Source organism: Crocodylus siamensis, chromosome 11 (assembly GCF_052110815.1).
Source record: "Crocodylus siamensis isolate JL-2025a chromosome 11, ASM5211081v1, whole genome shotgun sequence".
Lineage (NCBI taxonomy): Eukaryota > Metazoa > Chordata > Crocodylia > Crocodylidae > Crocodylus > Crocodylus siamensis.
In genome coordinates, this window is record NC_143405.1 from 6,268,896 (window position 1) to 6,283,306 (window position 14,411).

General features: G+C 47.6%; 1 protein-coding gene across 3 annotated transcripts in view; it reads left to right on the forward strand.

Moving 5' to 3' along the window:
- Window positions 1–14,411, forward strand: part of BRD3 (bromodomain containing 3) — a 49,091-nt gene that overhangs the window by 16,292 nt on the left and 18,388 nt on the right. Inside the window, exons 2-7 of one of the 3 annotated variants that reach the window (XM_090021054.1) lie at window positions 626–706; window positions 1,555–1,878; window positions 4,928–5,065; window positions 6,396–6,543; window positions 7,849–8,063; window positions 10,818–11,189. In XM_090021054.1, the coding sequence (XP_089877180.1) occupies window positions 1,678–1,878; window positions 4,928–5,065; window positions 6,396–6,543; window positions 7,849–8,063; window positions 10,818–11,189 (1,074 nt within the window). In that variant the 5' untranslated portion in view covers window positions 626–706; window positions 1,555–1,677. The remainder of the gene's footprint in view (window positions 1–625; window positions 707–1,554; window positions 1,879–4,927; window positions 5,066–6,395; window positions 6,544–7,848; window positions 8,064–10,817; window positions 11,190–14,411) is intronic. The other 2 variants (XM_090021056.1, XM_090021057.1) reach the window with 2 other exon arrangements.

The window sequence follows — 14,411 nt, forward strand, 5'->3', positions numbered from 1 at the left end:
TCCGTCTCTTTTTAGAGATGCATTTATGTTTGTACACATCAAGTATTTTTGTAAAATTTCCCCTAAATTTAAATAAGTGTTGAGTTTTTGCTGCCATCTAATCAGCTCCTCCAAGGCTAGGTTGAAGTTCTGTATTTAGTCTGGTTTTCAAGCTACGGGGATTAAAAGCAAAGCAAATGAGACTTTCTTCTAGGCACGTCCTTTGCATTTTTTTCCCTCCCTCTTCACATTTCACTGCTGCTTCTGTATTTACTCTCCCGTGACTGTGTTTCCCCCACACGTCCTAGGAGCATATGTCAGCGCAACTATTTGTATACTTTTCTGAACATATTTAAAATAATTTGCCGCCAGGAAGAGTGTGTGGTCTATTTTGCCATGAAAAGTGTAGCTGCAGTTTGGATGTGAACTGAAATATCAAATGTTTATAGAAGATGACACAGCAAAGCTGTTTGCAATATGGTGCATAAGGCTTGGTGATGCCAGCCAGCTTGTTTACCCTGGTGTGCACTAGGGGAAAAAAATTTGAATTGAAAAATAATGAAATGGTGTGTTTGTGTTCATCCATATTTCAGATGTGCTATTAAAAGACAGAATGTAGCAGCTCTAATGTTTTTTTTCCCCCTAGAGTCAGGCAAGGACTTTGATTATTTGGACTGGACTGACCTGGGAGTGGTATGAGAGAGGCCCTGCCCTTAAGAGCTTTACGGTGAGGATCACATGAAAGGGAAAGTCTAGGTTGGACATGCTCTTTCTCCTACTCACGACTGATGGTCTCGTCTCTCCTTCAGGACGTAGCCCTGACATGAGAGCTTATGGAGGATATGTGTAGAAAGAGCATCTCTTAGACCAGGGGTGGGCAAAATATGGCCCGGGGTCTAGATCCAGCCCACCAGGCCATTCTATCCGGCCTGCGGGGCCCCTAAAACAAATAGAAACTTAATATTTGTTTGCTCCTAGCTGCCTGTCAAAGATGACAGGAGCCGGGGGCTGTAGGACCTAGAGGAAGCTAGTGGCAGGACCCAGCAGCAAGGTCTGCCTAGCCCTTGACCCCCAACCAGAAACCCCTGCCTAGTAAAGGCTTCTGGCCTGGGATCATGGGGCTGTTCCTGCTTCCCTGTGTTGGAAAGGGAAATGCAGCCCTCAAAATAATTGCCTGCCCCTGCCCTAGACTGTCTCCCACTCACAATGGAAGGTTTCCTCTCCCCCTCAAGACCTAACCCTGACACAAGAGCTTATGGCAGTGTGCATGTTTGCAGGCCAGCTGCTTCCTTGCTGTTTCTAGCTCCTTCCATAAATGCATGCATTTTTCCTTGCAGTGAAGGACCAAGATGAACAAAGTTCAGCACTATGAGGGCAAGCAGCTCTCTGTGGACCCTGGAGTGTAGATGCTGCTATCCAGCTCCCTTCCCCATGCTGAGTACCACAGTATCAGAGACAGGATGATGAGTGCAAGAGTTTGGGTTCAGAGGCCTTCAGTATTTTCTTGGATGAACATGTGTCAAGTGATCAGCTTAATTTACACCCCTGCTCTTCCTCCATTCTCTTGTGGTCTAGGTTGCATGGTTGGACCCTGGAAATGGGATGTCCATCCCATTCAGGGAACATAAAGGAAGAAAGAAAATCTCCTAGCTGGTGCTGCAGCCTCTGCAACTGGGAGTGAGATCCAGAGGTGGGAACATGTCGGCAGTCACCTCAGCGATCCAGGCTCCTCAGGGCCCTGTCAATCCACCGCCCCCAGAAGTCACCAACCCCAACAAGCCTGGGCGGAAAACCAACCAGTTGCAGTACATGCAAAATGTAGTGGTGAAGACCTTGTGGAAGCATCAGTTTGCTTGGCCCTTCTACCAACCCGTGGATGCAATTAAGTTGAACTTACCAGTAAGCATTCCTCTTTGTATTTTGCTCCGCGAACACTTTGCGCAGTGTGTGTCCCTGCCATTGCGGCGTGAACAGATTTCTTTTTAAGTTCCCGACTCCTCATTCTTAGTTGTGTCCGGAAGGGGGGTCATTCTTCGCCAAAGTGTACCCTCAATATCCGACAGACAGCCTTACTCCAACCTGATGTCTTCATGACTGCTGGAAGGGAAGTTAGTTTTGATCACATTTTAGAAGGAATATTTTTTTGGGGGGGGGAGGGGGGGTGTCTGTGTGTGTATATATATGTGTGTGTGTGTATCTATAGATATATAATATGATACAGATGTATGTGTGTATATATAGATATAAATTTAAAGCACTTCTCAAACTCTGCTATCTCTGGGCTTTTTTTGAATAGATGAGACTGTTATCTGTAACATTAATCTTCTGACTGGGCTCAGAGAGACTGTTTAAAGACAATGTGCTGGAGATTGTCCTGAAATATTTGGGGCAGCAGTGGCTGTTGGAGCACTAAAGAATTGCACTAGTTTCCGTTCCATTTGAAGCTCTCTTGGCGTTGTGTCAAGCTCAGCAAGTATTGCAGGGTTGTTTCTGGCTATACTTTTTTAAAGAAGCCTCCAAAAGTCCTAGTTTCTGCTGTTGAAGATCAGGAGCTCAGTTTTTTTTTTTTCCTTTGGCTGTTTATAAATCTGTCTCATGGATTTCAGCAGGGGGGGCAACAAATAATGTCTCTGTTCGCATTTAGCGTTAGTGTGCCTGCCTTGGGTCTCTGCTAGGGGTCACTGTCAGCTAAAATCTTTCAATGAAAATGGGTCTGACCGCGAGTTGTAGGCCCCACCTGCATTCGCAGCAGCAGAGGGATTGCGGTTTGGGTTTCCTGATGTGCTAATTGTCCCGAGATTTCATGGATTTCAAGCTTGATTCTTTTCCAGCCCCATCAGGCCCAGAACAAAAGGAGAGTTACAAAGGGGTGTGTGTATGTACGTGTATATAGAAATTTTACTTAGTTAGAATTTTTTAATCCCATTTGGTGACCTCTTATGTCTGCCAATACTTTACTGGTTCTAGCTTTTTAGACTGGCCCTTTTCCTCCCCACTAAAAAAAAACTAGGGTTTCTGTACAGGAAAATAACTTCTGCTCTAGTATTCACCCAAAGCCCCTGCTTTGCACCTGCTATTCTGTGGGGGGGAGCTCTTCTTACCGGAGCAATCGAGGGTTTTCCCGTCTCCCGTTACAGATGATAGACACCTTACCTGTAAATTTGACTAGCTTGGAAGCACTTCAGCACACCTAGTTAACTTTAAGTTCTATTTCCAATTAGCTTTCTGGGATTTTCCCTCCGCTGTGGTACTGAGGAAGAGCAGAAGGAAGTGCCCAGCATCAAAGGGCAACTGGATTGAAGCAGAAGCAGAGGAAACGGCCCCGGAGGCAGTGTCTGTGCCCCTTGGATTGGCAGCAAGGCTCCCATCATGTCAGTCTCGGCAGAGGCCATGTAACGAGAGAGGAAGCCAAGTTTATAACTTGGCCTTCTACTGAGCTGTTTCGCCTCTGTGCTCAAATTCATGCCCTCCTATTTCTCCCCAGTGATGTTGGGCAAGCAGGCAGCAACTCAGTACAAAGCCTAGGCACTTCCTTCGTGGAGACGTGACCCCTTCCTTATACGTCTGTGCACATGGGTCTGGGCAGGCCATCCCAAATTAGCTCGAGTGGCTTTGTGATGAGTTCTGTAATTGCATGTATGATTCAAGACAGTGTGACGCTGTGATGTAAGCTCCAGAGACCTCTGGTTACCACCAGTTATTACCCAGTTTTATGGACTGGCTCAAGATCCTTTGAAGTCCATAATGTTAATAGGCTCTATTTAAAGTAGTGGCCAGAAGAATAAAATGCTTTAGCACATCTGTGCCATATTTCAGTGCTGCTTCACTCCTTGGTGTCTTCTTTTTATGGATTTAGTTTCCTACTGAGGAGTTTTTGTAGTAGGGGAGAAATTTAAGGAATCGGTTGGTTGGAAAAATTGTTGCTTTTTCAAGACCGGTTTAAATGCAGCCTGTCCAAGCTGGGAAACGTGAGCTGAGTCTCCCCTTCCCTCCTCAGTGGCCCCTCAAAGGGAGGCAGCTGGTGTCTCAAATCCTTCCTTGATATCAGATGCAGAGACGACTAGAGATTGTGCAGGCACCCCGGTGCCTTCATGCTGATGGTAAATGGCACCTTTTTATTCAACCCCCTTCTCTGGGGGACAGTCCTGGGTCACTGCAGAATTTTGCAGGTGCACAAAACCAGTCCAGATGAGGCACAGTGGATGCGGGGACCCCGGGTGAGAGGTTTTCAGGAAGCCTGTTCACTGCGATGTTTAGGCAATGCTGTGTCCCATCTGTCCAATGTCCACTTCTGGAAAGGTTGTCTGTTAGCAGTCATCCATTACCTGGCATCCCGGCATCTTCTAGGAGATCAACTGATCCATGATCAAGGCCTAGTAGTTGTAATGTAGACAGCTAACATGACTATCTGTTTGTCCATATATAAAAATGCCCTCGATCTGTACTGAACCTGGACTCTCAGCTGGGTTTAGTTTAGCTATGTAGTATCCCTCCATTCTGCATTAGAAACCAGAAGTGAATTTATAACCGTGCAGGGGGCAGCAGGATTAAAACCAGGTTCCAAAAGCTTAGTGGAAAACCCCCTATTTTTCCCTGATCTTTATGTGCAAAATACAGTATTATTATGTGCAAAATACAGTATTATGTATATGCATCTTTTTAAACTGAGATAATCCCTTTTTGCTCAGCAGGGGAGGACTATGTATTCACATTGCATAAGAAATTCTGAGGTTTATTCATAATGTCCCTTTTCATGAGTGAAGAATGGGTTAAGAGCTCTCAGTTTTGGAATAAGTGAAAGCAGAGCTTGTCCTAAGAGTCTGAGCAAGGAGCAGGAGTGTGTTTTCATGCATGCTCAGGAGCAGAGAAAGGTGCTTCATTGCTGCTGAACAAAACCCTCTGAACCAGTATTGTCAGGTGTTAATGCCTCTTTCTTTTTCTTGAGCAGGATTATCACAAAATAATCAAAAACCCGATGGACATGGGGACGATCAAGAAGCGGCTGGAACATAACTATTACTGGAGTGCCAGTGAATGTATGCAGGATTTCAACACAATGTTTACAAACTGTTATATTTACAACAAGGTAAAGGAGCCAAGCAATCAGTATAATGTGTGAGGCTATATTATGCTGTAACATTTAACTTGGGATAACTTTGTGTGCAAAGCCCTCCTTGCCACGCTTTGAAATGCTGCTGATGGCAGTCACATTTCTTTAAGCAGTTGCAATGCTGTTTTTCTATGATTCTTCCCGGGCATCAGCATAAATGCTAATCTGTTCTAACGTAGGTAGAGTTCTTCCTATCTTGGGGATTGAGCAAAATTTGAGATTTTTCAGCCCTTCAGATTGCATTTAGGAAGTCTTTCTGATTAGCTGGCGCTTGTCCATCACTACGTAGGTGTTATGTGGAACCTAAGTGCTAAGTGTTACGTCTCCTTGTCTAGTAAATGGTAACTAAAACCATTACCCTCTTAGCAGCAAGGGGGAGGGTGGTAAATCCTATCATAACACGTTCTGCTCCTGCCTTGCTAGTTTTTGTGCGCTTTGTCACTAGCTTATCGATTGTGCGCATACGTGCATGCATGTGCTCATGTATTTAAAGTGCATTTTATTCCTCATAGTAGTTTTCTGAAGACCATTTGTCATCACTGAGTCCAGCTAGGGAGAAAGTTGGACTAAACAAATTTAATTAGGCTATGCTGCAGAGGGGGGACCTGTTTCTGATATCATGGGGGAATGGGAGCTCAACTGTTCCAGCTCATTGCCTCCAAGCTGATTATATAGCACGGTGCTGATTTGGGCTCCACAAGATGCTGTCATCTTATTCTCCTGGGAGGGCTGTATTTAAAGGCTGTAGCTTGCTAGGTAGTCCAGAACAGAAAGGAGAAAGGGAGAAAAGCAGTATTTTAATTTTCAGAGCTAGGAGAGAGTTGGGTAGTTGCAAGAGACTGTCCAACCTCCTGCCTAAATGTGGGGTATGCTGTTCCTAAATCGTCCCAGAAAAATACTTACCGGCATCATCTGAAAAAAAAACTTAGGGAAGGAGATGCCAAAACTTCCTAGGTAACTTGTTCCATTACCTTGTCATTCATACTAAGAAGTGTTTGCTGTATTTTAAACCCACTGCCTCTTGTCTTGCAGTCCTGCAGCAGGGGAGAACAGTTGTTCTCCCAAGTCTCTGTGGCAGCTTTTCAAATATTTGAGAATAATGTCATGCTGCGTTATGGAACCTGTCCTGTTTCCCAGGCACTGAAGGCACCATGACATGACATGACATGACATCGGTGCGTTCAATCCCTGGAAAACGGCTCCTGCCAAGAGAGGAATGAAACCATGAACTTGTAAAGGTTGTCAGTGTGTCTGCGCTCCTCGGATGTGACTGATGCTAGCGCTGCCTTGTCCTCTGCCCCCGCAGCCCACTGATGACATCGTCCTCATGGCTCAAGCCCTGGAGAAGATTTTTCTGCAGAAAGTGGCTCAGATGCCTCAGGAGGAAGTTGAATTGTTACCGCCGGTTCCAAAAGGCAAAGGTCGCAAGCCAGCAGCAAGTGGACAGAGTGCAGGTTAGTAGCTGACCAGGCTCGTTTAGGTGCGAGAAGGCTGTTGGTGTTCCCCGACCTAACTTCTGCCCTACCTCGCTAGCCAAACATGGAGGAGGATAGGAAAGGAGCACGGCCTCACGTTTAGGACAATGCAGCTAGACCAAAGTCTCCTGGATCCTGCTCACCCACCGATTCAGGGCTTGTCTGTTTGCGTAAGACATTTGCATGGCTCTTGTAACACAACTGCCTCAGCAGCTTGCAGGCTGTCCTACGTTCATCCTCACAGCATCCCTGCGAAGTGGGGCAGTGCTGTTTTCCCCATTGTACAGCTGGGAAACTAAGGTATGAAGAAAGTAGGATCCAGCTCTACGGAGTTGCTTAGGTGCTTCACGCCCATTGATTTCTATGGGGGTTAGGTACCTAAATACCTTTGCACCCTATGTGGTTAGCCCATGGTCACACAGGAAGTCTGTAGCAAAGCAGGGACTTGGACCAGGTCTCTTAAATCCTTCCAAGCAGCCTAAGTCCCTGGCTTGCTTTCCTTTTTATGCACAGATTGGCACCAGGGTAGTGAGAGAGGTGCTTTAAAAACTGTTGGGTTAAGATAGTTCAGAAGATGGTGCGAGTGCGCTTGGGTCAGTTGGAAGTGGGTCTGTTTCTAATTAGGGTGATTTGGATCAATCCGAAGGCTTGTTTGTGGTAAGTTGCCTTTCCACTGAAATCAGATTGCCCACACCAGCGTTTGTGCTAGTTTAGCTGAGCATAGGATCCAACCCCCAATTTGTACAGCTGGAAGTCCTCATGTTAAACAGCTCCAAATTGCAGCTTTGGGCAAATTCCCCAAATCCTGTTTGTGCCTCAGTTTCCCTGTGTCAAGCACAGCTAACACTTTGCAGGGATGCTGTTACATGTGGGGTTATGTGCTTGTGAGGACCCTTTGGCGAGAGTTGCTGCAAAAATGCAAAAGATGTTTATCACTTTAGCCTGGTAGGAAATATTGCTGTACACGTTCCCCTTCTCCCCCTCTTTTTGAACCTTTACATGCCGCACTGTGTAGCGGGTAGAAGCCTGCATCTGTATAACAGGGGAAGGTGTAGGGGGAAGGACAGGAGACCAGGTTCAAAGCAAAGCCGGATTGAATCCAGTTGGATTTTTCCCCCCAGTCCCTCGCTGCTTTGCTCAGCATAGGCTGTCAGTGGGGTACTAGAGATGGTGCTGTTCTGGGACCGGGCTTGGCCTGTCACTTCCCATAGTATTCGGAGGCAACAGCCCCTCCTGTTGAGCATGGCTGCTACATCACTCACATTGAATCTTGTTGTCCCAAAGGAGCACAGCAGGCAGCAGCCGTGTCCTCTGTCTCCCCGCCGGCCCCTTTCCAGAACGTCCCTCCCGCTGTGTCGCAGACGCCGGTTATCGCTGCTACGCCAGTGCCAACCATCACTGCAAACGTCCCGCCTGTCACTGCCCCTCCCGCCGCCGCTCCCCCTCCTCCCGCCGCGCCGATCATGCCGGTGGTTCCTCCGACGCCACCGGTAGTCAAGGTAATCCAGAAGTCCAAGGCCCTTTTTCTCTCTGGGATTGCAGTCGCGGTAGGCGGCATGGTGCCATAACCGCTGGTTAGAAACAAGTCGTTTCCGTTTGCGTTTGCCTTGCCAGCTCTCCAGCCATCACTGAAGTTAAAGCCTTTCAGAGGCCACAGGCCTGTATCCCACCTCTGTCCAAAGAATCTCTCCTTTCCCAGAGTTTTGTAGACTTGTCCCTTTACGGTTTGCAGAATCAAGCCGAAATAATATAAAGTTTGCAGAATCAAGCCTAAAGAATAGGCTCGATTCTGCCTTTCCAGCGCCACTGCGCAGTTCAGTAAGAGTCAAGCCCTGCAGTCTTGCCTCTAGTGTAGGCACTAGGAGTTGTGCCTCAGTGATGCCTTCAGGCTGGATCTCCTGGTAGAGGGTATTGGTATTGTCTGCCCATTTCAGACCAGTACTGTCACTGGGAGGAGCAAGTTCCACTCCCCTTTCCTGACTGTGCTCTGCTTCTGGTTGTGTCCCTGCATCGTGCAGTTCAGTTTGTCAGTTTGCTTGATTAGTGGAGGGCAGCATTATGATCAGGAACAATGCAATGGAAACATGGCTTGGGAACCCAAAGATTTCTTTCCTGCTTGAAATTTAACTGCAGACTCTCGGTGCTGACTGGAGAGGCAGAGTTGCCTAGCAAACGATGCTGAATGGAGACTCGGGAGACCTGACTTGTTTTCTTGCCTCTGCTGCTGGCCTGCTGGGTGACCATGGGCAGGTCACTTGTCCTCTCTATTTCAGTTTCCCCATCTGTAAAATGGGGAGATGGATTCTGAGCACCTCTGTGAAGTGCTCGGAGACCTACTCACTGGAAATGCTAGATGAGAGCTAGGTATAATTATGTGTAGAATTATAAACAACAATGGAGTTGTTTGTTGTTTATAAGCTGATACCACCCAGAGGTTAATGAACTTGTGCTGGGTGAGATCCAAATATAGTTAAGCTGCATTGCTATTAATGGTATACTACAGTGTGAAAGCTTTTTGCATGTTACCCTGTAATCAAAGAGGACACCATCGTGCCGGAGCTACCCGTACCATAAGTTTTTTCAAATTAATGCCACAAGTTGAGGTAAAGTTGCATCTGCAGGAGTTAGGAGCACAGAGCTTTCTTCCTTCCCCAAATGCAGCTTCCATTCAGGAATGGAGGAAGAAGAGACTGCTTCAGGTATTCCCTCCCTCCTTTCCCCCCTATTTCTCCCCCCCCACAATTTCCTTTTTTTAATCCTGATATATTCCATGAACAAGCAACTCTTGCTCAGGATCAGCCTGTACGTAGGCATATTTCCTTTCCACGTTACAGAATCAACCAAAATTAGAGTGGTTGAAGTAACACTTTGAAGCAGTTACTGCTGCAAAATACTTTTCATAGTTTGTAGGGTCGGAAGGGACCTGAGCAGATCATCTAGTCCAACCCCCCCCCACCATGGCAGGAAAGGGTACTGGGGTCAAATGACCCCAGCAAGATGTTCATCTAACCTCCTCTTAAACACCCCCAGGGTAGGAGCCAGCACCACTTCTCTTGGAAGCTGGTTCCAGACCCTAGCCGCCCTGACCGTGAAGTAGCGCTTCCTGATGTCTAACCTAAACCTACCCTCTGCCAGCTTGTGACCGTTATTCCTGGTCACTCCTGGCAGTGCTCGGGGGAACAGTGACTCCCCCATTCCTGCTGATCCCCCCGACTAGTTTATAACAGGCCACAAGATCCCCCCTCAGCCTTCTCTTTTGGAGGTTGAACAGGTTCAGGTCCCATAGCCTCTCCTCATAGGGCCTGCCCTGCTGCCCCCGATCATGCAAGTGGCCCTCCTTTGGACCCTTTCCAAGTTGTCCGCATCCCTCTTGAAGTGCGGCGCCCAGAACTGGACACAGTACTCCAGCTGCGGCCTGACCAGTGCCGCATAGAGGGGGAGGATCACCTCCCTGGCCCTGCTCGAGATGCATCTGTGGATGCATGCCAAGGTGCGGTTGGCCTTCCTGACTGCGTCCCCACACTGCCGGCCCATGTTCATCTTGGAGTCAATGATGACTCCCAGATCCCTCTCCGCCTCCATGCTGACAAGAGGGGAGTTCCCCAACCTGTAGGTATGGTGCCGGTTGTTCCTCCCGAGGTGCATCACCTTGCACTTGTCTGTGTTGAAACCCACCCTATTCTCGTCTGCCCACCCTTGTAACCTGTCTAGGTCTGATTGTAGCCTGTTGCATCCTTCCAGTGTGCCCACGTCGCCCCACATCTTAGTGTCATCAGCACTCCCCGTCAGATTCACAAGGAAAGCTAATTATTTTTCCAGAGGAATGAGAGCTGCTGGGGAGAAAAGGATGGGAGGAATTGCACTGTGGCTTTTCACGGTATTCCCTCCCTGTATGTAGTCTGTTTTGCTTGGGGCCAGACTGTGAAGTGCTTGCTGTCCTGCACGGGGCATTAACTTTCCTGTGTAGTTCTACTGAATACAGCGGTGTGATGGCTCACAAGCCTGACCCATCAGGCCTTCAGGTTACAAAACAGGGCCTGACCTCACATGTTAGCGTCCAGCTCCATTTGCATCATTGTAATAATGTCCAAGGGTTTACTTCTCCTATCACTAACATGTGTGATGTGAGGTGGGGGGGTGGATATTGAGGCCCTGAGACTTGTGCCAGTGTCAGGCCCCCAGTTGGCACCTGTTAACGTAGGCTGTTGGCTGGACAAACATTCACAACTTCTGTCTGCTCTCTCATGTTTCAGAAAAAGGGAGTGAAACGAAAAGCAGACACAACCACACCCACCACGTCCGCCATCACTGCCAGCCGGAGCGAGTCGCCCACACCGTTGTCCGACCCGAAGCAGGCGAAAGTGGTTGCACGGCGTGAGAGTGGCGGCCGACCCATCAAACCACCAAAGAAAGACCTCGAGGATGGGGAGGTCCCGCAGCATGCGGGGAAGAAGGGCAAACTCTCTGAGCACCTCAAGTACTGTGACAGCATCCTCAAGGAGATGCTCTCTAAGAAACACGCTGCCTACGCATGGCCCTTTTACAAGCCTGTCGATGCAGAGGCCTTGGAATTACATGACTATCATGATATTATCAAACACCCTATGGATCTCAGTACTGTTAAAGTATGTCCACGTTTACCACCTCTTTTATAGGGTGCCTTAACTCCTCTGGTGGCGAATATAAGATGGGCAAGAGCTCTTGAAGAGGGGCAGCACTTGGCTGGGGAGGGGTGGTGGAAAATTAACCTGAGGTGTGGAACATTTGGAGGTTTTAATGTTTGGTTTCCCTTTCTCCATGTCCTGGGGGAACAATTTTCCCTGCTCTCTATTCCAGACAATTGGATGCTAGCCGCTCCCTTTGCAGATAGTCTGGCTGTTTTAAACCAACGCACAGGCTCCAAAGTGCTGATGGGCAGTGTTTTATGGGGTTTCATCACTAGGGCACCATATGTACAGCAACCACTACCTTCCTCTCTGTTACTGGTTTGGCTTTGTATGGCCATATGTTGTGGGACTTCACATGGGAGCTGAACATGACCTGGTCCTTGGACGGTGGCTGATCTTACAAATGTAGCAGTTATTACGAGTTGGCAGTAGTTCCCGGCTGCCTCTTTCAAAAGCGGGTCTTTCAGCTTACCTTGTTATGGTCCAATCTACAGGGTGCTTTTATTTCGGGGAGTAAAGGTTTTGCTGAATCCTTCTGGAGCATCCTTGAAGGTTTCCTACTCTGCCTTCTCATCTTTAGGGCTCCAGATTGCTACCACTGTTTTGCCAGTCAGCTGGCTGTAGGACTCTCAGTTGGCGGAGGTGAGATGTTCCTCCATGTGCAGGAGGCTAAGGCTGTTTCTGCTAGCTCTTGCTGTTATGTCGAGGGTCTTCTCTGGGTGAAACCAATGAATGATGCTTTCCAAAATACCCTTGTGATGCAAGACCAACAATGTGCCCCAGTCTCTGTCATTTAAGTACCTTGGCAGAGGTGCCCAAGTCTCTGTAAGCACTGTAGCCATGGTCCAGCACACGACATCTTGCTATAACAATGCTATAGTGTGGAGGGTACTACAGTAGCATGTTCTCCCTAAGGGGTGGGCACTTTGTCAGTGTGGCCTGCTACACTGTACGTGAGGCTCAGTGCTAATGGTCCTGACCCCATCTCTGGCACCAGGGGCTTGGATGAGTGACTTCACCTTCCTGTGCCTCAGTTTCCTCCCTCAGCTCTGTAAAATAGGTAAGTATTAGTATACACATCTCACAGAGGTGTTTTGAGGACAACAGTCTGTAAGGCACTTATCCAAGTGCGAAGCAGTATGATCGCCAAGGCCAGAGCAGTCAGCTCTGTGCTGGCAGAGACACCACGAGCAGCCCCTTCAGGCTACCTTTTAAGTAGCAAGCACCCCCTAACTTCTGAAAATTTTAATAAGTATCCCAACATTCAATTGTCCAGGGGATTTTATATTTACACACTAATGTGTGCTATGTGTTGGAAGAAGGGCTGTGTGTATAAGGCCATGATATGACGGATGTCTGATCTGCTGTGGCCACTTCTTACACCGGGGGTGCACAACTCAAGTATGTACCTGGGCTAGAAGTGATGTTGCCCAAAGCTAGGAGGGCTGAACCCAGGGCCAAATTATTACTGGGGAGGGCACACCAAATTGTTACTGCGGAATTTTAATGTGCAGCGCACCAAATTTTTTGCCATAGTTTTGAGAGGAAAAGAGGGCGAGAGAAAGTGTTGTGGTACCCATGTACCCCCTGCCTGTGTCTCGCATACCCCCAGGGGTGTGCATACCACAGGTTCAGAAACTACATGCTAGAGGATGGTGACTAGAGGAGGCTGGGGGGTGTCTTGAATTGCAAGCCAGATGTGGGCAGCAATTCAAAACAATTGGGAATCTGGGAGACTGGAAGACGTGTCTTCAGTGCTGACTATGGACAGGGCTTCAGAGTTCTATTTATTGGGTTTCCCTTCCTTCAGGAGCCTGGGAGAGATGTAGCTGGCATCTCGCCATCCTTGGGTAACAAGCTCTTGGCTGTGTCCTGTTGTGAGGACAGTCTTCCATCTCCTGCATGGGTCCCATTGAAGTCAGTGGGACTTATGGGGCTTCATCCATATGAACTGGATCACCAGACCATTACTGGGTCACTCCCAGATGTCACCAGGTCCTGTTTTTGTCATAGCCAATGGCAGAGCTCTTGTTTGTGGTACAGCCAGCAGGATGGGGGCCCCAACTGGGACTTTCTCATTGGTATTTGAGTGCTCCTCCTTGGATCCTCTTGGAGCAGATGCGGATGTGGTTGAGCTGGCTAATTATGAAGCACTTAGGGTGGCTGGATATCCACTGCTCAGTAAATTGTATGTGCTGTGTCCACAGTAGTACTAGCTCACATGCCACTGTCCATCTCGCAAGAGGGTGAAGATACCAGATTGATTTCATGGGAGTTGAGGAGGATATTTGTTTCTCCCTCAGGCCTTTACAGCTTGCACAACACTGATTGTAATTGCAGTAATAGGATTATTTTGGCTATTGGTAGCATCTTCCCTAGTAGTCTGCACAGAACAGTCCCTAAATTATAGATGGCCAAATGTCCCTTCACTAACCCACTCAGGCAGTACATTGACACCAGCAAGACTTTATATGGCCTCCTTGAGCTGGCAAGGCACTGAGTGCATTCAGGTCTGGTTGGCTTAGTTTTCTGGCAAGGTTTCTAGCTAGCATGTGAAGAAGGCAAGTAAGAAGAAAGAGGAGTGACAGTCTGACTCTGTTGAAATCAATGGCAATGTTATTGTTGCTTCTAGCAAGGCCAGGGTTTTGTCCAAGGATTATATAGGAGTACGATGCTTTAGACAAGTTGTGTGCTATTAAGACGCAGACATCTCTGGTGTTTTGTCTGGCTTTGCATTGATGTTCAGCTCCTTCCTTTCAATCCAAGTTCTTGTGGACCTTGAGTCCTTTAATTGATCTGATCGCACTGTTTAAGCAACTGAATGGTGTTCTGTCCCTTGCTTACAACTGTGTAGAAGACGCGAGACAAGTCATGGCTGCTGCATAATCCTTTATATGTATAGATGCCAGAGCTGACTTTCATATAGTACTGTAGTTACTCAAATATTAAAAGAGGTTTTGTTCCCCAGTCAACATGGGGGGAAGCTCCTTGTCCAGTATCCACAGACAAGGAAACCTCATTAAATAAATTATCTATCATTAAACTGCTGTCAAAAGCAGTATGTGCTGAATAATGGAAACCAACTATGAAGTTGATTAAATGCAGCCAATGCTGAGCAAAACTATAAAACACATGGCCCATATTGGGCAAACATACTTATAAGAACCTATCTGAATAAGA